Source organism: Acomys minous, assembly GCF_964271855.1.
Source record: "Acomys minous genome assembly, chromosome: 20".
NCBI lineage: Eukaryota > Metazoa > Chordata > Mammalia > Rodentia > Muridae > Acomys > Acomys minous.
The window spans coordinates 9,760,344-9,783,978 of NC_140502.1; the positions used below are offsets into that span (position 1 = coordinate 9,760,344).

General features: G+C 38.8%; 1 protein-coding gene across 1 annotated transcript in view; it reads left to right on the forward strand.

The window, feature by feature from the left end:
* Positions 1 to 23,635, forward strand: part of LOC311590899 (uncharacterized protein) — a gene marked incomplete at its 3' end in the record, with an annotated part of 79,310 nt that overhangs the window by 14,805 nt on the left and 40,870 nt on the right. The window contains exons 3-9 of the mRNA XM_084770194.1: positions 15,733 to 16,017; positions 17,161 to 17,466; positions 19,882 to 20,175; positions 20,903 to 20,953; positions 22,119 to 22,283; positions 22,726 to 22,772; positions 22,872 to 22,993. Of these exons, the coding sequence (XP_084626320.1) occupies positions 15,733 to 16,017; positions 17,161 to 17,466; positions 19,882 to 20,175; positions 20,903 to 20,953; positions 22,119 to 22,283; positions 22,726 to 22,772; positions 22,872 to 22,993 (1,270 nt within the window). The remainder of the gene's footprint in view (positions 1 to 15,732; positions 16,018 to 17,160; positions 17,467 to 19,881; positions 20,176 to 20,902; positions 20,954 to 22,118; positions 22,284 to 22,725; positions 22,773 to 22,871; positions 22,994 to 23,635) is intronic.

The following is a 23,635-nucleotide window of genomic DNA, read 5'->3' on the forward strand; positions in this document are numbered from 1 at the left end:
TTATGAGTGTCTTGGGCCATCACTTTCACTCACTTTCAAATAGGAGTTTTCTTTGTGTTGACAGAATCAATATTGTTCACAACAATTCTTTATCTTTAGCAATAAGAAAAAGACCTAAGAAAAAACAAAAACAATCAGAAAACCCAGATTACACTGCAAAGTAAATGGAATGAAAATGATAACTCCAAACTTCTACTACAAATTCTTTTCAGAGTTTTTCCTAGTTCGTTCTCTTAATAATCTTTTTCTTATTTTATAGGCTCTGCTGTAATTTTGTTAATGTTTTAAAAATTCTTTGAGAATGTCATATAATATATTTTAGTCATATTCATCTTCTCGCATAAGTTCATTCTAGATCCCCTCCTTCCCTATGCTCCCAAATGAACCTCTTTCCCTTTGTACGTCAATGAACTTTTATAACTGATAATTTTATATTTGGATGGCTTCAAAATATCTGTCCATTCCTCCTCTGTGTATTTTCATTAAATTTCTGTATTTACATGTAAGATTACATAATGTCTGATCTAGGCTCAATAGTTCTCCTATTTTATCAACATTTTATTAAGCGTATAAGTTTTTGCATTTGTGTGTGTGTGTGTGTGTGTGTGTGTGTGTGTGTGTGTGTGTGTACATGTGCCATGTCAGATGGAGATCAGATGAAAACCTGCAGATATCAATTTTCTCCTCTTATTATGTGGGGCTCAGAGTAGGTTTTCAGGTTGCCAAGCTTTGCAGCAAGACCCTAGACCTGCTTACACATGAATCTGGCCCTTACTTTTTCCAATTCAGTAGCTGTGTTCTTTACAGTATGAGAGAGACATTGTTAATATATTTTGTTCAATAACTAACTTTTAATTTTCCTAAAATCTTCTACATGGACTTTCTTTATTTCATTCTTAAATCATGTCATTTTCTTTTATAAAATATTTTAATGTAATTTTTGAGACTTCACAAGTCTTATAAAGCTGCTAAAACACCCCCACAAGCAAATGTCTTAGGTGCCATCCTTAAGTTTAGATGAGTAACAACAGCACCAGAGAAGAGGAGACCCTCCAGGTTACAAAAGTGCATGCAAGGTACACAGGGATCTGCAGGGCTGCAACTTCCCTATACTATGCATCACTCATGCTAGCATGGGCTTTGGAGGTGCAGCACAGCTTTATTGGTGTCACCCATGCTCACATAATTATCTCTTCATACACTGGGATGGATAACTGTATCTTGTTAGCAAACTTTACATTTAAGTTCTAATATTTCTGTACTTAAGTAAACTATAAAGTAAAATTGGACTTGCAAATGCAAATTCTAAGGGTATATATTTGTAATTGGCTGGCCTTGTACAACTTTAATAAAACTTCTCTTTCTGCAAATGTAAACAAAACCTTCCTTTGCACAAGATGATCTTCTGTTTGAAATTAGAAAGAATGTAACATTGTGATTTTTGTCTTTAATACCCTGGAGATGCATTTTGTAATCCTTAGTCCAGGGTAGAGTACTGACGTCAATTATGAATAAAAGCCTCTTCTTTGTTACAATGCATTAATGCTCAAGTTGCATAAACTCTGATTGGCCAACACCCATATCACTATGATCCTGAAAATAATCCTAGTAAATTCAATAACTCAGAAAATTTTATTGAGTGGGTCACTTATCCAATTCATTGGCATCTTATCTGGTATCAACATATGTTTGCTCATATCTCCTTAGACACAGTCTGTGTAAACACTAGCAGTCTTAGATATATTTTTCACTGTTGCCTTTAAGTCCCACGACAAAAAGCTAATTTCAGTAAAGTGTTAAAGTTACATACCTAATATATCCCAGGTCACAATCCACTGAGGGAAGCCAAGTCAGAAACTTAAGAACAGAAACTGAAGCATATGTCATGGAGTTCAATGATGTACTAGATTGATCCAAGCTTGATAAGACTGCATTGTTATACAACTTAGTATGATGTGCCCATGAACTCTATCACCCATAATAGCCTGGCCTGCCCATGTCAATCATGAAACACACACACACACACACACACACACACACACACACACACACACACACATGCACAGAGAGACAGAGAGAGAGAGAGAGGGAGGGAGGGAGGGAGGGAGAGAGAGAGAGAGAAGGAGAGAGAGAGAGAGAGAGAGAGAGAGAGAGAGAGAGAGAGAGAGACTTCTCTATGGGCTAATTATGTGGATGTATTTTCTCAAAGGAGAGTCCCACTACTCAAACAACAATAGCTTCTTTCAAAGTGACCAAAATATGCACTACCCTGTAAATTCTCCTTATCATTTGCATGTCTGGACTGTGAGAATCATCGTGCATGTGTGTATGTTGTTGTTGTTGTTATTGTTGTTGTTGTTGTTTTGAAACAGAGGTTGCCTATGTATCTTCTACATTGTGGTTGATATGCTTCCAGACCACAGTATTGTTGATATAGGGACTGTGGAAGACAGAAACATATTTGAACTCTGTCTTAACAAGGTTTCCTTTAAAGGATGCAGCAGAGAGGTGCTTTCAATTGCCAGTGATTTAAAAGTTTTACGTTGTATAAAGAAAAATAAAAGGCAAGAAAATTGATGCAACTTGAAACCAGTATCTTAGCCAGATAATACAGATTCAGATTCACGAAAGTAAACGATGCAAGTTTTATACGTAGGAACTAGATTTTAAAATGTCTTTCTCTTATTTTTATTAAAGTATTAGGTTACTACACATCCTATTGGTTGTCTTTATGATGTAGATATCCCCCTTCTGTGTGTGTTTGTGTGTGTGTCTGTGTAATAAAACTAGAAAGAAAGTCATGAAATGTAAGAGAGCTATTAATATAAGATTTTTAATTGACAAGAAATTCTGTATGGTCATACAATATATTATGGTCATATTCAATGCTCCCTAGCTCCTCCCACAAAGAGTCACTTGCCACATCTAAATTAATGTCTTCTAGGGATCACAGAATATCACAAAATAGGAGGAAGTGAAGAAGAACATAAGAGCCAGAGGATAAGGAGGAGTGCTGTGAGAGGATGGTCCATGTAGATTACATGGCCACTTGACACATGAAATCAGAGCAGCTATGATTGGCTAGTGGGTCGATACACATTAATATGCAAATGTTTCCATGGTGTGTTGACTTAAAGTCCTTCAGGGATCAGTGCATGCATGTGGGGGTCAGAGGACAACCTCAGGGATATTTTTACTTTCCTTTCACCTTAGTATTCTTTTTTAAGAAACTTCAAATTCCTTGTTTATATCTAAAATATAGATTATTGAAAACTGTATTTATCTAGCTGTGCTATAGAAATTTAGCATTTATCAACCTTCACAATTTTCAATATCCAACCAACCTGCTCCCTTATACTTCCAAACTTCTAGTGAACACTATTCTATCTTCAGACCCCCCTTTTATTTTTTTGGTTTTTCGAGACAAGGTTTCTCTGTGTAGCCTTGCCTGTCCTGGACTCACTTTGTAGACCAGGCTGGCCTTGAACTCACAGCGATCTGCCTGCCTCTGCCTCCCAAGTGCTGGGATTAAAGGTGTGCGCCACCACCGCCCGGCTCTTCAGACCACTTTTATTGTCCTCATTGCTTACTGTTTATTTCACCTATCTACAGGACAAAATGAGATGACAGGCATACATTAAGTATTCCATCAGTGTCTTTTAAGTGATAGAAATGTTGAAAGCTAGAGTGATGGGTACAATTATTCAGCAATTTTAAACAGGAAATCATGAAGGTGTCACAAAACTTCAATTTGGGGCTATGAGCAGTAACTGGGTTCTGAGGAAGGGATGTCATATTCTTAAGTGGTGTAGACTCTTATATGTTACCCATAAGCCATCAAATAACCTTCCACCATTCTCAAGAAACTCTAGCTAAAATTTCTTGGTCAAAATAAGACATCACAATACAAATCAGCTTGTTGGGAAAAATGGTTTCAGCAACAGAGAAAAAGGATTAAAAAGAGAAATGGGACATCTGGGTTGCGTTTGATATCTCAATGCCTATAAGTTCTGGAATAAGGTCTCAATTATTTACATTAAGCATGAGAAGAAAATCTCCTATTTTGCTAATGATGTGAGTAAATCATTAAATTGCATTAAAAGCTCCTGTACTCTCAATGACAAATAATTCATACAGTTATCCATCAGTGATCTGAATAGGGTAAATTGGATCAGGAAATATAACGTAAATGGTATCTGTATCATGGGAATATTTTTTAATCAAACACTAAATGTCATATGTAGTAGACTTTTCAGGAGTTTGAGGACCATCTATTAAGTATACTTGATTTTAAACAAACTTTGTTTTTAGCTACATGCTTTAGGCTTAATCATTGTTGTTGTGTTTGTTGTTGTTAGTAGAATCTTTTTTTTTTTCAGAAAAAAACAACAAAACAAATGTTTTTCCAAACGCAAGAGGGGTGAGTTTGGGTAGGGAGAGGTATCTGTCCATCCAGCCCGACCCCCGAGCCCATATGGTTTTGGCAGCAATAAGAGAAATGGGGTAATGGCTCCCAAAAATAATGGTAGGTGTGTGTGTTGAATGAAGTGGTGCAAAAAGTGAAGGGAGCAGTGGGGAAGGAGACAGATGAGGTTAGTACTGGGAACACCAAAGGTGAGAGGCCATTTCATAACATTTCTTGTTGATCAAATCACCATGGACATCTTCTTTGCCCATCAGCAGGACTAGTGTCTTGGCAGGGACATTGAAGGTGGGGGCTCCTCTGGTGCTCTTGGTATGAAGATCCATTGTAAATTCCCTTTCCTGCAGCAGTGAGTTCCAGATCACAGACCATTTCTGGCTCCCAAGTGTCAGCCCATTCACAAAAAAAAAAACCTCGATCAGTCTTTGACTACTACAATCTCAGCTGGCATAATGCTAATGAAGGTCTTCCCTGGGATGGGAGACAAGAATGAGGGCAAGTCCTTGTAGCTAAGGCAAGTAGCATAAGGGTGAGTCCCATTGCCACTAGACTGCAGGCGTTCCACCTAGCCATGGTGCTGCTGCTGGGGCTGTTTCTGGGGCCCCAGGCTGGCCTTGGGCGGGTGGTCAGTGGAAAGGCAGAGAGATTGGGCATGCACTGCTGTGTGGAACATGGCTCTGTTAACTGTGCAGCAGCCCTCCCCCCACCACTAGGTTTAATCTTGACAGAATTCACAGAAGGCTTTATTTGTAGTAGCTAGGATCTCGAAACAACCAAACAATGGATAAAGAAACTGTGGTACATTTACACAATGGAATTCTACTCAGCTATTAAAAATAATTTTTGAATTTTTGAAAGTTGCAGGCAAATGGATGGAACTATAAAAAAAATCATCCTGAGTGAGGTAACCCAGACCCAGAAACACACGCATGGTATATACTCACTCATAAGCAGATATTAGCCACATACTACAGGAAAACCACACTACAATACACAGACATAAAGAAGGTAAATAAGAAGGTCCTTTGGGAGAAGGCTTAATTCTCATTCAGAAGGACAAATAGAATAGACACTGGAAGCAGTCAAAGAGAATGGACAATAATGGAGCCTACCATACAGGTCCTCTGAAAGACTCCACACAGAAGGAGATACAAGCAGATGCTGAGAAACACAGCCATATTTCTCAGTGGAGTGCAGGGAGTCATCTGGGAGAGTTGGGGATAGAGGGACCTGTGGGGGTCAGGAGTTCCACAAGGAGACCAATGGAGCTAACACATCCAGGTGCTGCAGAGACTGACACATCAACAAAGGACAATGCATGATGAATACCTAGGCCTTCTGCTCATATATAGTATGTAGACAGCACACTTGCATTGTGGGTCCCATAATATGGGGAGTAGGGACTACTTGTGGCACAGACTCTGGTGCCCACTGGTTGATCACTTACCCCTTATGTGACTGCCTTGACAGGCCACAGGGGAAGAGGATACAGGCATGTTTTGTGTCAGGAATTTTTCAGACTTAACATTTTCTTTTGATTGCACCAAATTATTCTATTGTTGCTCCTACACCCAAGATTTTTATCCTCCGTTGAATTTTGTTAGTGAAGCTTACATGCAATACATGTTTTATTCTCAAAGTTCTCTCATTCCTGGCTTTCTTCTTTTTTTTCTTTTTTTTTAATTAATTTATTCATATTACATCTCAGTTGTTAGCCCATCCCATGTATCCTCCCATTCCTCCCTTCCTCCCACTTCCCCCCTACTCCCCTCCCCTCCCCTAAGTCTGTGTCTGAGGGGGACCTCCTCCCCCTGAATATGCTCATACGGTATCAAGTCTCTCCTTGGTGACCTATTATCTTTCCTCTGAGTGCCACCAGGCATCTCCATCCAAGGGACATGTTCAAATATGGGGCACCAGAGTTTGTGTGAAAGTCAGATCTCCTTCTCCACTCAACAGTGGAGAATGTCCATCGGCTAGTCCGGGTAGGGGTTCGAGGTTTACTGCCTATTTTTTCCTTGGCTGTTGCCACAGTTTGCGGAGGGTCCCAGGGCCCAGACGCGCCTGTAGTTTTCCAGGACCCGCTGGATCCTTCTATTTCCTCTTTCTCCCAGGCTTCTCACACCTAAAGTTTCAATAGGATGTCCTCCCCTCTTACCCACTATCCTGGTAGGTACAGTTTTTCATGGGGACGTACACCTTGGACTAGTGTCTCGATATAAGTGAGTATATACCATTTAGCTCTTTTTGCTTCTGTGTGAACTCACTCATTATGACAATTTCTAGTTCAATCCATTTGTCTCAGCCGTTAAAGGCTAGGCTCACAACCTGGCTTTCTTCTCTCTGTGTTTTTTGTTGTTGTTGTTGTTGCTTCCATCTCCATCTTCAACTCTTGAACCTTTTTATTGATTTCCTTCATCTGATTGTTTGCATTATCCTGAATTTCTTTCCATGATTTCTTCATTTGCAATCAATGCTTATTGTATGGTCTCTCTAAGGTCCTTAATCTGTTTGGCTGCATCTTCCTGTATTTGCTTACAGATTTTATTCACTTTCTCCATTATCATCTTCATTACTAAGGATTTGAGGTCATTTTCTTGTGCTTCAGTTGTGTTTGAATACTTTGGGATAACTGGTTTCTGGAGATGTCATATTATTCTTTCTTTTGTCATTTGTGTGTTTATGCTGGCCTTTAGTCATCTTGCTGTTTCAGTCATCTTGCTTCATTCAGTCTGCCAGAGAGGGTTGGAGCCACCCACTGACTTGGGCTTCTTCCCATTCTTATTCTGGCCATGGAACCTCAGTTCTGTCTGCCAGAGAAACCAAGAACCACACAGTAGTTGAGAATGTCCACAGTCACCACCTCTCATCACCACCACATAGGTCCTGAGTCCTTCCATGGACTGCCAGGGTGATCTTGAGGCAGATCCCAGATACACACTCTGGGCTCACCCCTGGGATGGCAGACACTAAGGCTGGTGCTTTGTAATGCACAATTCAGTCAAAGAAAGTGCAGGTACTGGATGATAGGCTGGTCTGGTATTTGGAGACCCTGCCAGTAGTCAAAGGACCATAGGTCTTTGTCTGGACTGGCAGGGGTGGTCTGAGATCAGATCTGCCAGTTCTCCTGTGTTCTCCCTTGGTCCAGGAGTTCAGATGCTGGCTCTTTACCACCCACAACTCAGTACCCAATACAGAGTCCAAGATATACAGAACAGCTGCAGATCGCCTGCCGGCATGCACCCAGTCTCTCGGGACTGGGCACTGGACTTCTGTGGACCAGTTGGATAGTCAGAGGCCAGACCAAACTGTGCTTTGCACCATATAGACACCTCTCACCTAGGGCTCTCCAGGTCTTGTGGTCTGTAGCTCCAAGCACAGTTTCTAGGTTCTGTCCTGCCACTCAGACATCTTGCATAGTCAGTGCCACCATCCTGGATCTGATTAATTTTTTAAAGATTTATTTATGTATGTATATAAGAACTCTATTGGATGCTTTAGTCTGCCCTCATTTTCCCATACAATTTCAACCCAAAGTGCTGTGAAACACAGAGTTTGGTTCTTTCAAATAGGCAACCACTGATTCAATGGCTTTCATTTTGTTTATCAAAGGATCACACTCCATGGTCCAGGCCACACCTCCCAGACCTCATTACACAGTGACCCTGTAGCCACCTAGATGCCTGGGCATTCTGCTCTGTGGATCCACCAGCCTGGATGCCTGCTCACCTCTACCAAAAGACTGATGGAGGGTGACACAACGAGGAGAGGAAGAAGATGGCTATGATTGGGATGTAAGTTAATTTTAATAAAGACATAAAGTACAGATAAAAATTCAATAAGAAACCATCCCCTAGTACAATAGGTCTAGAACAAATGCATTTGGATACACTTTTTTGCTTAAACTGATCTCCCACCTCATCCTGCCCTGAACTTCCTGTGATGTAAAACCTAATTTTTTTACACGGGTGCAAACTTGTACAACTTCTTTTGAAATTAATATGGAAGTATCTCAAAAACTGGGTGTTTTGTATCAGGGACTTTTTCAATATGACATAACCACAAAGATATTTCCTCAACTATGTCCATAGCAGCTTTATTCATAATAGTCAGAAACTGAAAACAATCTAAATGTCCCTCAGCCAAATAATGGATAAAGAAAATGTGGTACATTTACAGAATGAAATATTACTCAGATATTAAAAATAATGACATCATGAAAATGGCCAAAAGTAGGAAAGATCATCTTGAGTGAGGTAACAAAGACCAAGAAAGAAACATGTGGTATGAACTCACTTATAAGCCAGATTTAACCATATAGAACAGGATAGACATGCAATAATCCACAGACCCAAAAAAACTAACTAACAAGTACGACCCAAAGGAAGATGATAGATTCTCACACAAAAAGGGCTTAAAATAGTCATCAGTAGTGAATGGAGAGAAGAAACTGGATGAGAGTGGGTGTGCAACGGAGAAGGAGGGTTGGGAGCACATGTGGTAAGAGGGATGAGTTGAGATGATTGAGAGAGGGAAAGGGAAATGATGGGAGACATCTGGGGAAAACTTGAGATGTAGGACAAGAGAAGATGCTGGGAGGAAATGGGAGTGACTCTAGCTGATACTCATAATGGCAGGGGATATTGAGATGGAAATGGCCATCAGGTTCCACTTTGAGTGGAAAAAAAGGGACACCAACTCACTCCCAGAACTTTCAACCCAAAATTTTCCCTGCCTACAAATTGGGATGAAGGTGGATCAGAGATTGAGGGAAAGGATAAACAAAGAATACCCCAACTTGAGACTGACCACATGAGAGAAAGCCAACCTTTGACACTATTAGTGATGCTCTGCTATCCTTGCAGACAAGACCCTGGCATTACTGACATTGGAGTGGTTTCATCAAGGAGATGATGGAAACAGCCCAACATTAAGCCAAGCTCAGAGAATCTTGTGGAAGAGATGGGGGAAGGATTTTGGAGTTGGAGAGCTCAACGACAACTTAGGAAGGCCTACAATGTCAGCTACTCTAGGCCCATTGTGGCTTACAGAGAATGAACCTCAATGAAAGAGCATGCATAGACTACCCTAGGTCCTCTACATATATAAAGCTGATGGGCTGCTTGGTCTCTGTATAAGTTCTCTAAGAATGGTAATAAGGGCTGTATCAGACTTTAACTTTGTTGTCTTCCCTTGAATCCATTTCATTAGCTAGACTGCCTTTAGTGGACTCAGTGGAAGAAGATGCACTTAGTCCTGATGGGACTTGATGTGCTGGAGCAGGTTGGTATAAAGATAAAATAGGAGGACAGTCACTTCTTCTTTTAGGATAAGGGGAAGGAAAAGTAGAAGGATGGGACTGGGAAGAGAGGAGGGAGAGGGATTTTGATAAGGATGTAAAGTCAGTAAACAATAGAAAATATAACAGGATAATCAGTTTGGTAGTCACATTAGGATTACTATTAAAACATTATTAATACTCTTTGGACATGTTAAACACAGTGCCACAGTAATCATTGAAATGCAGATTTAAAAAGCAACAAAATGCACCAAGAGCTTTAGAACAGTAATAAAATTTGAGGATTTGAATTAGAGGGGTGGAGTCCAAGATGAAACTTAGTAGTGATCATGGTAAATGTTATGATGAAGAGTTGAAGTCTGACCAATTTTCAGGAGGGTATAGTCCTCCAAGACCACAGTCAACGAGGGTGCTCTTGAAGCCAAAGATAGTGACATATGCCATTCATCTGATCACTTGGAAGGCAGAGGCATGAGGATCTTTGACTTTAAGGTATGTTCTACAAAGTGTGTTCCAGTGCAGTCATGACTACAGAAACACCCTGTCTCAAGAAGAAACCAGAACCAATAAATGTGAGGGACAGGCCGGATGTGCTTTGTTGGTAAGCTTTGCATGCTGTGGTCACTTAGATACTTGGAGCATTTCAAGACATCCTGTGACTTTTGTTCTGTCTCTGCCTCACTTCAGCCAATTCACCATCATAATGTCCGTGGTCCTAAACCTGGTGTGTACAGGTGAGTCCTGATGGGAAGGAAGGGTGTGGAGTCACAGGGGGAAGTATCACCTTGATGGCTAGATCTGTCCACAGCAAAAAACATGGGATCCATGATGGATATTGGTACATGCATCACTCTTAACTAAATGGGTTCTGATTCTAATGTACAGAGGCCCAACAGACACTGGGCAGGTAAGAGGGCCAGGCTATTGAAAAAAGATCAATCATTCACCATGAGCTTTCTTTTCAGGCTTCTTGTTAGTCCCAAGGACCTTGGCACAAATGGGTGAGTTCATCTTTAAAACCATGCTATACTATTGATCCCAATAGCTAGGTTTCATTCTAATGGGAGAACAGGGAGCACAGGATTTGGCCTAATGAACTGTCTGAGAGTGACATGTTGGTGAGTCTTCTAAACAATCAAGTTAGGATCCTGAAGTCCTGCCTCTCAGGTCTGTGCCAGATCCTCTCAGACACAGTGCCTGTCAGAGTTGGGCATCAACTTTGAGTGGATAAACAGTTTGGGGGGGAGTAGACGTTGGGACAGAATTTCTCTGTGTATTCCTGGCTATTCTAAAAGTCATTTGTAGACTAGGCTGGCCTTGAAGTCTAGTATTCACTTGACTCTGTCTCCTAAGTACTGTAATGAAAACATGTGTTAAAATACCCAGTAATAATATGTTTTTAAAACTAAAGAAAAAATCTTCCCTTTGGTTATACAGTCATCTGATAGCCAACTCATATTTTGAGGTTTTGATTTTATAATTTGCTATTTTTAAATATGTGTTGCTTCATAAAACATTGACATTATTATTTTTTATTTCTACAGTTCATGATACATATAGGATTTATGTATCATCAACACACTGTTGTAACATTTTATTTGGCTTATTTTAATGACCTACTTGTACATTTTCTACATAAAAATGTTGGCACAAAGATCAGCACCAGCCTTTTCTTTCAGTGTTAAGAGTTCCTAAGCATTTCCTGTGCTTTTCAGTGATGAACTCTTATGTGCTACAGCTTTTCTAAGAAAAGTTTTATATTTCATCTCTAAAGAACGTCATTGCTGACATATACAGACAGGCTTTTTATTTTTTCCACTCACCTCACTGAATACATAATTCTGGTGTTTTGTGGCATCTAGGTTTTTGCTCAGATGTCTGCCTTTAGCTGTATTAGCTGTCCTTATGTGTTATTTGTTTTTATATCATTTTAATTTCAGGATCTCTTACAATAATTAGCTCTGTGATCTTGATTATTTGGGCTGATTTCTTCCATGTCAATGACCATCTTGGACCTGATCATTTTCATATTTTTCTCTCTTTCAAGAATATTCTTTACTTTGTTCTCTAAATAAGTGTTTCTCTTTATCTATATTAGCTATTTTATTACTGTTGTTAATATTTTACAAATGCATTGAGGTTTCATTATATGTATGTATATATAATACATATAATATTATTTTATTATTTTAATCACTTTACAGCCTGATCACAGTTCCCCTTCCTCCTTTCCCCTTAGTTCCATCCTAATGCCCTCTCCTCAAATTAACAGCCCTTGTTCATCTCAGAAATTTATTATTTATTTGTTCTTTTATTCATTCATTTATTTTTATAACCTTGTCATAGCCCCATCGCTCATCTTCTCCCAGTACCACCTTCCCCATTCTATAGTCTTTGGACTAGGGGAGTACCTCTACATACCCACCACAGCTCATAAAGTCATATCAGGTATGAGTTTGTCCTCTTCCTTTGTGGCCTGGCAAGGTAGTCCTGTCAGGGGAAAGTGGTTAAAAGCAGGCAACAGATGTCAGAGACAGTTGCCTCTCCCTTTATTAGTGGACCCACATGAAGCCTGAGCTGCCCATCAGCTACATAGAGGACCTAGGTGCAGTCCATGCATGATTCTTCTTTGGCACCTCAGATGGCACAGGCCACACTGGAGCCTAGTAACTTGGCTCAATGGTCTTCTTATGGAGCTTTTGTCTCCCCTAGGTCCTTTTATCCTCCCTCCTACTTTTCCACTAGACTACCTATGCTTCATCCAAAGACTGTGATTTTCAAAATCTGTCTCAAACCACTGGCTTGGTGGAGCCTCTCAGAGGACAAATATGCTAGGATCCTGTCTGCAAGGATAGCAGAGTATCCTTAATAGTGTCATGGGTTGGCTCTTTCCATGGGGTGGGACTTGGGTTGGGCAAGGCTCTGGTTGGATAGTCCCTCAATCTCTGCTCTATCTGTTCTATCTTAAACCTTACACATCTTGTAGATGGGGTAATCTTAGGATTAAATGTTTTGTGGATACTTTAGTGTTTTCCTCCCTCCACTCTTCCCTCCACAGTCTCCTGTATTTACAGAATGTCCTCTTCTGGCTCTGTGACCCTTGCTACTAGGATTCTCAGCTATAGTCCCCCTTGTATTCTCCCAGAGGTCTATTCTGTCTTAGGTGTCCAGTTAGTCACAGAGATGCCCCCACCAAAAATTTCTCTTTTCTCTTAAGGCCTTCTGTGCTCCTCCCAGCTCTCCCCAGGTCTGATCTCTACCTTTTTTTTTCCTCTGTGATCCCTTTCCAACATTTTCTCTCTCTCTCCAACCATTACCTCTGGCTATTCTATTTCCCCCTGGGTGAAATTTAAGCATCCTCTTTGGTCCTCCTTGTTACTTGTCTTCTTTGGTTCTGTGAATTGTAATATGTTTATCCCATGCTATATCGCTAACGTCTGCTTATGAGTACATACATGTGTGTCTCTCTGGGTCTGAGTTACTTCATTTAGGATGATCTATTCTAGTTTGATCCATTTGCCTGAAAATTGAATTATGTCTTTGTTTTTAGTAGTTGAGTAGTATTCCATTGTGTATATGTACCATATTATCCATTCTTCAGTTGAAGGACGTCTAGGTTGTTTCTAGTTTATGGCTACTACAAATAAAGTTGCAAGGAACACAGTTAAGTAAATGTCCTTGTGGTTTTATGAAGTGCATTTTGAATATATGACCAAGAGTGGTAAAGCTCCTTCTTGATGTGGATAAATTCCCAGTTTTCTGAGAAAGCATCAGATGGATTTACAAAGTAGTTGTAAATTTGACCTTATTTTTTCAAATTCTTTAGTTGTGTTTTATTCAATGGAGGGGGCTTGCCAAAATTTATGTTGTTCAATGATTCATCTTCACATTTCCAAAATTTTTCTACCAATACTTTCTTTGTTTCAAAGTTAAATCATGTCTTTTATATTATAAAATATTTTAATTGATTTTTTGAGATTTTTATATAATAGCACAATATTTGCAGCATTAAAACACAAGGCATATATAAAAATAACTTGACATCTTATATAATGTCTACTTGTTTCATCATGTTATTTGCTGCTCTATGAACAATAGCACAAGAAACCAATCTGAATAGTTCCAGCTGATAAATGGATAGGAAAAAATGTGTCACCTGTACACTTTGCAATATTGTTCATTGCTAAAGAAAAATGAAACAATTGCATTGTCAGGGAAATAAATGGATTCAGGAAATATTATACAGAAGGAGGTAACTCAGACCAGAAAGGGAAATGTCGCAATTTCTCTAACAACTGTTGTTCCCATTTCTGAATACTTATATAGAGTTTCCAATAGTTATTTAAACTCACTAAAACACTACTGTAAATTATACCTCTTGGGCATCATATGTCTTCTTTTTTTTCTGTGTTTATCACCAGAGCCTTACCATGATACTTGGCCATGTTTTACATATCTGATTTTCATGCCTATAGTCTTCTAGTGGGCCCCTGTTTCTTAAAGAGAATCACCCCATTACCATATAGTGGAGCCCCATGATGATAAATAGGCCAGTAATATTTTTTCTAACCTAAAATAGGACATGAACCAACTGGCTGAAATCCTGGACAGTCTGACATTGGTTGAAGTTTTTCTTATTTGACTGAGTTGCTTCCTGTGTGTTGAAATCAAATGCTGCTACTGTCAGTGCTTCCTGGTTCAGTGATACTGTTGGCCACACTATGCAATCAGGTAGAGTTTCTCCCTGGAATCTATGATGTCCTCTGGCTGGGCAGTTTTGCATGATATTCACCCAACCTCACTGGCAGTATTGCTTAAAGGCTATGTGGTCTTCTCTACAGTGTCTTGCTGTTGTCTTTTTCCTCAGCAATTTCTACCAAGTGAATACAGAGCAATGACAAAGACTCAATGTCTCACCATCATGATTCATTCTCCAAGACACCCAAGTACCCAAGGAAAGCTATATTCCCAATGCTTCACATGCATAGAGTGTTGAAATTGTAGAGAAACTGTATGTCTGCCTTTAAGTCATCATCTTTAATATAGAAACATGAAAGTATGGCAGCTGTTGTTGAAGTTCTATACAAGACTACATCAGGGGGAAATGTGCTAAAAAGAATCCCTCCAGCTTCTTGTCAGTGTTCTTCTTTCTGAAATCCTATGTGCATTCCCATTCTCACCCTTGAATTCTGTAAATTTCATAATGTAAATCTCGTTTGAGTATTGTTAGCTTTCTAGAGTTAGTGTGAATCAAGAGCATATGTTTTCTGATACCTTGATGGTATCATTTTTCATATGATATTTCAGAAATAATCTTTTCTTTTTAGATTAAATTTTATGACTAACTCTACTCCATTATTTAATAATTTTTCAAAATTCTTATTTAACATGTCTTAGGGTAGAAAGATATACCATATGTATATGGTAATTAGGAGACATCCACTACTTGAAAATGACTCTATTGTGTTTGGGAATGTCAATAGGGAGATACAATGTGTACAAATCTGCTCAGCCCATAAAGGAAACACATGGGAGACCAAACAATGATTGCACCAAGACCAATTATGTGAATCTGTGAGTTTGCTGAGGTTACTTCTAACAAAAGAGATTAGTGATCTTTACAGAAGAAAGAAAAAGATTCAAAGCAATAGTGAAGGCACACCTCAATGTGGATGCTTTTCATGAAATCCAAAACACTGGAGCTCTCTGCACAACTTGCATGCAGCTCCACAGGTCTTAGATATCTGCTCTTAGAGCTCAGCTGAGCCAGGAACTTAGTCTTTGTATAGAAGTGAACATGGGGACTGGGGACCCTTGGAAGCTTCAGCTTTCAGGACATATGAATTTTTTTTACCTCCTGACGGCCATGAGATTTTCAACCTCTCCCACAGAACAGAGAGGCTTCAATTCAGATAAAATTATAGGATCTCATAGTAGTAATATCTAGAGGTTCAGTTCTCAGGGAAAATGGGCGATCATTAAAATTTTAACTCTGTATCTCTTTCGGCAGAAAGTCATGACAAGCCTTCACTATCTGCCTGGCCCAGTCATGTTGTACAACTGGGACAACATGTGTCCCTTACTTGTGACTCTCACCGTAAACATAGCATTTTCAAAGTGTACAAAGAATATGGCACACCTATCCCTCAGGTCCAAGACAGAATATTGCAGAACAGCCTTGTCCTTGGACCTGTGACTTCAGAATATGCAGGAACTTACAGATGCTATGAATTTAATCATCAATACTCTACTCAACTTTCATCACACAGTGACCCCCTGAAGATCATAATTTCAGGTGAGAGTCCATCTTTGCAGTGTCACTTCAGTCCCACAAGCCCTGCAACCCTACAATTTTCAGAAAGAGTGTTGGTCAGAGTCTCATCATTATAAAGGTATATTCAAAACAGGTAATTGGATGAAGTGTTGGGCATGACATAATACCCATGGGCATGCACATTCTTGTACTGAAGGATTCCTGAGTTGTAAGTAAGTCAAGGAAAATTGGGCTTGAAGATGGAGTTCTTCAATAAGTTGACATTAGCATGGGACAATATCCTGAATTATCCTGGGTATGCGGAACCACAAGGATTAATATTTTTATAAAATGAACAACAGAGTAGTTGGAAGAGCAAAGCAATGTGAAGGAGACACTCGTTTGTTTACTCTGACAGTGAGAGGAGTATGCAAGGGCCAAGAAATACATGAGAATCTAGAAGCTGAAAGGCATAAAGTAATGGGTACTTTCCTAATGATTTGAGCAGTAACATATCACTGCAGGTGCCCTGTTTATGCCATTTGGGCTTATATCAAGATTCTCATCTACAGAACACAAGTGTTCCTGTTAAGAATCACATTTGTTTTAATTTTATATTAGTGATTGGAAATTAAGACAGGAATAGATGCCAAGAACAAATTTAAACCAGAGAAAGACTGTATAGAAAGCAATAAAGTCAGGATGCTGATTCACCAAAATTTTGGAGTGGGCAATGCCCATGACTCTGGATCAGGAATGCCTATAGAAATTTGTACAAAGTGAGGACCAGAAGAGGCCTCTCGTAACTACCCTCACTACTAAATCCTTTATCCTGCCTAGAATTATACTTGATCCAAAGTAGCATAAAATGCTCATAATACACCTAACATGAATCTTGTGATGTTTCCTGCCCTGATGAAACATAGAAAGAGAAAATAAGATCTATAGGAGAGTCATTCAAAAGACACAGTCTCACAGTAAACCAGTGAGAAAATGTTGTGCTACTCTTAGATCCAAAGAAGTGGGAAGTTGACAAGGAAAGATGGACAATTCTGTGCATAGATTTTACACAGGATCAGACGAGGACACTTGAGCACTAGCAGTAAGAACAGGCTAACAGAGCATGATACATAGGTGTTCCAAGACACAAAGAACGTCAGGTTCACACAATTTCTTTATTCACAGGAATCTACAGGAAGCCTTTCCTTGTGGCCCTAGAGTCTGTCCTTGTGAATTCAGGAGGGCCTGTGACAATGAGGTGTCATTCAGAGATTTTGTTTGACATGTTCATATTGACTTCACACAGAAATGGAATAATCAAGGACTCTTTCGAGCTTTCTGCAGAATCTCATCTTAGTGAGTCCTATGCCAAATTCTCAATAGGTCCTGTGACACCTGATCATGTTGGGACATACACATGCTATGGTTCTTACCTTGAAACGCCATATAAATGGTCAGAATTCAGTGACCCTATTGATATCATGATCACAGGTAAGTGAATTTATACCGGCTCATCATCCTCTTTGTGATGCATAAAAGATATTGCTTAGTCTGGAACTCCTGCAAGATTCTGAAGAAGATGATTGTTGGAAATAAAGAAAAGCAACGTCAGTGCATATATTACTTAAATAGAAAATGAAATCAGAGATGCAAGAACAGGACATTGGCCATTCTGTAAGGCACAAATACAGGCCTGTGCAAAAGAGGCATAAGTAGAGATAAGCACAAAGGTGGGAGTTGGTGATATTGATATTTATAAGAGAGAATGAAGTGTTTCAACTAACATTCAGACACTTAGACTGTTCAGAATTTTGTTTGCTTCTATCTCTAAAAGAAGTCTACCAGGAGAGCCAGACACATCATGTGTCTGATGTGAGTATACCTGTTTACTTGGGGTGGTTCTTAATGAGTCCTTAATATTCTGAATCTGTGGGACCCAATGATTTTTGTATAGTTTGACACTTCTTCCTTTCTAATGGTTGACCCACTACTCATCCTTGAAAACCATAACCCTGGGTAACTGAATAAAGCACAGATCACTGTTGTTCTCTACACATCCAAACTTTTTTTCAGTTCACACTCTAAAGTTACTCAGACATTCTATGATGGGTAAATGATTGTACAGACTGTGCCCAGGGATGTAATATATACAAACATACACTTACACTATGCTAAATGAGATGAAATGAGAGAGAGACTCAGAAGTGAAAAAAAACACACAAAAGCTGGGATTTTAAAATATGATATGTGTGGGAAGAGAAATTCTGCAAAAGTCAAAAGTCTGATTGGAAGATTTTAAAGTGGAAATGGAGAAATAATGTCAGATGATGGATATTTTAAAAACAGAGCTAGAGAGGCAGATAACACATCACACTGGGGCATTCCACATATTGAGAAGAACAAGAGAGGGAATATCATCACGACTCCTGGACCAGTGAAGCAAATATATTCATGAAGCATTCTGTGCTTTCACAAGAAAGATTAACACAGAAATGTAAAAAGAGACAAGACAGAAATGAATAACTTAGAATGAAGTCATATTCCAGATTTTTAAAAATATGCATTAGATGGTGGAGTTATGGGTAATGAAATTACAAAGTAACCATAAGAAGGGAAAAGAGTTAAACAAAGAGAAATGGTAAGGAAGGTAGAATACATATGATACTGAAGAGGAAATGAGGAAGGAAGGATACTACTGGCAAAGGGGTTACCAGGAAGTCGGAGGGAAAAGCACACAAAATGAATTTTATGAGGAAGTCATAACGAAATCTATTAATTCGCATGCTAATTAAAGCAAGATCACAAAAACTTCTACTTCAGCACACTGATTTGCAAAACAATTGGAAAAATGAAAGTGTAAAAGGGCCAATTAGGAAAGAATATAATAAAGTGAAAGTTAATGTACAATAAAGAATAATAGCATATATATGATCACGATTACACAAACACATGCACACACACACAAAGTAACAATTTAAAAACCCAATTCAAGTACATTTTGATTTCAAATACATACTTTTTACAAGAAAAACTGCATTATTTACATATAGGAATATTTCTTTTATATATGTGTGTATAGGAATATTTAATATTAAGTTAATTGCTAGATAAAATTTATATATATATATTATTAAAAGCATACTTTAAAAAAACAGATGGAATGAATTAATACAACTAGAGGTAGAAACTCAAACAGCAAAATAGAGGTAAAATATTTGAGTACAAGAGTGAAGTTAGAGTCTAAGTATGGTACTATAAACACAAAGTCAGAACAGGAGGTAACTTAAGAAACAGAGAAGAAATACAAAGATAGAAGCAGGAGGAGGAAAAGGGACTGAGACAGAGAGAGTAACATAGACAAAGATATTTCAAAAAATGAAAGCAGGGATAGCAAACGCAATGAAGTGAATGAACACTGGTAAAAACCTGTCCTTCTAGAATACTTAAAGTGTGGTAAGGATGCTGAAGTTGGTTCTCCACAATTTCTGGCTTCTGGCTGCAGAAGAGGAACGAGCAAACAATGTTTAAGGGGCAGATTAGTGAGAATTTGCACTTTCTCTATGGATTACATATATAACACAAATTGGACGTGATTCATTTTCTTTTTTGTTCTTAATTTATATTTTTTGGGGGAATGGGGGGTCATTGAAGGCTGGGGAGCAAACATGGAAGGCTTGGGAAAAGACTGGGATCCCAATGAATGATGTGAAAGTACCAAAGAATAAAAATTTTAACATTAAGAAAGAACATGAAGTTGAGTAAATAGTGGATAAGGATAGTGGAAGAGCTGTGGAGTAGTGCTAGAAAATATACCTTATGAAATTATCAAAACATTCAATAAAATAACTTGCAAATGTTAAAAGGGGGAGAAACTGGTCTTCTAACTGCCTGTGTTTTTTCTTCCAGGTTTATACAAGAAACCTTCTCTTTTAGCCCCGACTGGCCCTGTGCTGATGTCAGGAGAGAATGTGAACTTGTCCTGCATTTCCGACCATAGATTTGACATGTTCTATCTATCCCTAGAAGGGGTTCCTCAGGGACATGGGCTGCCTGCCATGCAGAGCCACAATGGTATATTCCAGGCCAACTTTGCTCTTGGTCCTGTGATACAGAAAGGGAAGTACAGATGCTATGGCTCTTTCAGGAACTCTTCCCATGTGTGGTCATCCCCAAGTGACCCCTTGTATCTTCCTGCAAAAGGTAAAAAAGCTTCATGTATATCCCTTGTCCTGTGAGTAATGAAATCCTAAATCAATGTCTGAGAATCATGCTTCAGACAATGGAGACAAACTGTGTGTGTGTGTGTGTGTGTGTGTGTGTGTGTGTGTGTGTGTGTGTTTAAACAATAAATTAAGCAAGCTTCTTATATGTGTTGTGTTTGTGTGTGTGTGTGTCGTGTATATACAAAAAGACTCAAGTCTGTAAAAATAAGAATCAAAGATTAAGAAGCTATTAACTTAAGAGCAGTGGGGTGGTATGAGAAAGGTTGAATAAAGTGTAATAGGAAGGCACTGAAGACAGGAAATGTGGATGCAAATGGATATAATCGTATTTAAATTAAAACTTTTAAAGAAGAGATGAAGGTTAAGTAAGAATATCAGATTACACAATGCTAGACAGGGAGCTTGCTGAAGAATTATCTTGCTGAGCCAGGCACACTGGGATCTGTTTCCTTGAAGATGTAGAAAGCGGTCAGGACAGAGTCATTGGAGATAAGGTTAGAGCATATCAGAGGTGGAGCAGCCCTCTTTATCTCTGCTCACATAGATCTCTCCCCAGTTCTCCCAGGGTTTCATCCAAGGAGTCACCTCATCCTTACAGGGGTGAAATAGGTGCTGTCCTGATCAACCTCCAAAGGCATTCCATAAGTGGATGGCAGACAGCATTACTGACCAACTCTTGTTCCCTCTCCTCTCTCCTTCTCTAGTGAACTCGACAGGAAATTGCACTTCATGCACAGAAACACACTCCAAATCCAGTGAGTAAATAATTCCTCGTTTTCATTGTGGGAACTTAGGGACCAAAAAACTTTTGGGGTTCATGTTTTGTCTCATCATCCTCAAGCTTCTGTTATCTTAGATACATCATATCCTTTCTCTGATACTTAAGTTCTGCAGCATCAGTACTTGCTTAGGTGCAGCATGGGACCTGTAGGAAGCATTCTTCTCTAATCTGTGCACGTAAGATCTCCTGCAAGTGAACAGGAGAGTAAATGTGACTCACTTCCCGGGAACAATGAAGTTTTCTTTCTAGCTCTGTGTCGCCTGGAGAGTAGGTGATGGGTCCTGAAAAAGGAAAGCAGACAGAGGGAATATTTTATATATTTTATATAAAATACTACCCATGATGAAATAGATTTGAATTCACTTTTTTTTCTTCAGGGAAATTAAATGTTTGATTCAAAGATGTTGCAGATGTAAAAGTTTCAAAGAAGATTAGTCAAACACTGTTAATAATCTCAGAATAAAATAATGAACACATGACCTATATCTCCTTTCCTGCAGTTTTTAGCCACTGGTATAATGCTCTTGCATTCTTGGATGTGGACTTTTGCTGGATCATGGTCATCTCATGAGTAACAACACGCCTAAACCTGGCACTTCTCCCAAAAATTATCAACTGTCTATAGCTCCTTGGCTAGGTGTAGGATTTCCTGTCCACCACCCACTCCATGAAGGAATTTTGTCTAGCTTGAGCTTGTGCTGGTATCCTGCTCTGTCCAGAAGACTGTTTCCTTGAGGTTATCCATGGCTTCTTTTTGCAATTTCCCATATTTTTTTACAGTGATAGTTGAACATTTGGAGAAAATGTGATATGAGCATGTAATTCAGAGCCAAAAATTCTATAGTCCCTTATTCTCTGCAACTTGTCCAGTTATGGGCATTTATATTAATAATCACCTATCACAAATATAAGCACCTCTGCTGAGAGTTGAGGAACACATTAATATATGTGTCTAACAATGTCATTAAGAATCAGTTTAATACTATGTCCATTGATTAGGATAATAATAGTAGGTTATCCATCAAGTCCTTTGGTCTTAAAAATATTATATTAATTATCTTTCAATCTATAAATATTATATAATCTATCAAATGGATATTTTAAAATTTATTTCTTATTTGGTTCCCATCTTCCTCCAGATAACCACAGGATCATGTATATTCTAATTGGACTGTTAGCTACCATGATCCTTGTCTTCATCATCATCCTTTATTTTTGTTGCTCTGCCAAAAAGAATAAGTCTCAGGACCAAGCCAGTGAGTGTCATATGAGTAGGATGAGAAACAAAGACCGGAGAAATACAGGTGTGTGTACTTCCTTTACAAAAGTATACTTGGGTGAGGACAGGAGAAACTAAGGCAAGGTTTTCTAGAGAGAGCACCAGAGCCTTTGTGCTTTTCCTCAATTCTCAGACCACTGGCTAATTTCTCAATGCATCTTCTGCATATTTACATCCAAAACATACATTCATATTTAGGAGGAGTTTTTATGAGGGAGAGGATGGAGAGAGGGAGGAAGATAGAGAAGAGAGATATAGGCAGAAAAGTGAATATAGTGAAGAGATAATTACTAGGATGAAGCATGGATTGTGTGGGGCTGTCAACACAGGGAGGCAGAATTCTGAGTTGAAGCAGATGACCAACATTAGGTTTTACCATAATTCGCATTAGTATGTTGTGTTTGAAATTAAAATGCGGAACTACTTTATTATTTATTTTTAATTATGTCTATCTCCCAATAATGTAGCCATCATGAACCAAGAGCCTGAAGTGAAAAGAACACTTAACAGACAGGTAGGTCCTCCTGATCCATCCTTCTTCCACACAGTCTAATATTCCTTTATACTCTACAAGAATATGTGAATACAACACTTAAATTTTACCTCTTTCTAGGATGCTGAAAGACAAGAAGGGCAGGAGGTGACATACACAGAATTTGATCAGAGCATCTTCAAACAAAAATTAGTCACTAAAGTATCCCAGATTCCAAGAGAGTGTGTCACAAATAACATTGAGTACATGGAACTCATGAAAAGATAAGCAGAAGACAAAGATTGTCTGCACCCTTAGGTTCTCAAAGAAAGATGACTAAGCAAGTCTTCTGTGGAAGTCATAGCTCTTTCTCCAACAAATTCTGGTTGGTGCAGTCAAATATCAGGTGGTGTATGAAGACTGGGGTTTGTAACTTCATTATTCCAGTATGGTTCTGAATGTAGTTTTCCTTTACATAAAAAGCTAATGGTCTTCACTATGCACTGGACAGGAATCAGTTTCTACTGCTTAGTCCATGAGTCTCAATTTCAGTTCATTCATGCAGACCTCTACAATATAACTTGCCGTACTTTCTAGATTTACCCTACGCTATAAGCATACTGAGAATCTCACAATTCCACATCAGCAAGAGGCTCATTCTTTTTACTAGTATAATACTAAGTACAATAATGTCATACAATATAATGGGACTCATGACAATATTTATATGTAAATTTATTTTGATGATATTCATACCCAATTACCCTACATTGACTTTCTACCACTGCTGATGACATCCTCTCAGAAGCCCACTCTTAATATTGTTCCTCAACATATGTTGCTCGGTGTACTCCAGATGCTATTTGTTAAGCTTTTCTCATACCAGATATGTGTGCATGTTTTTA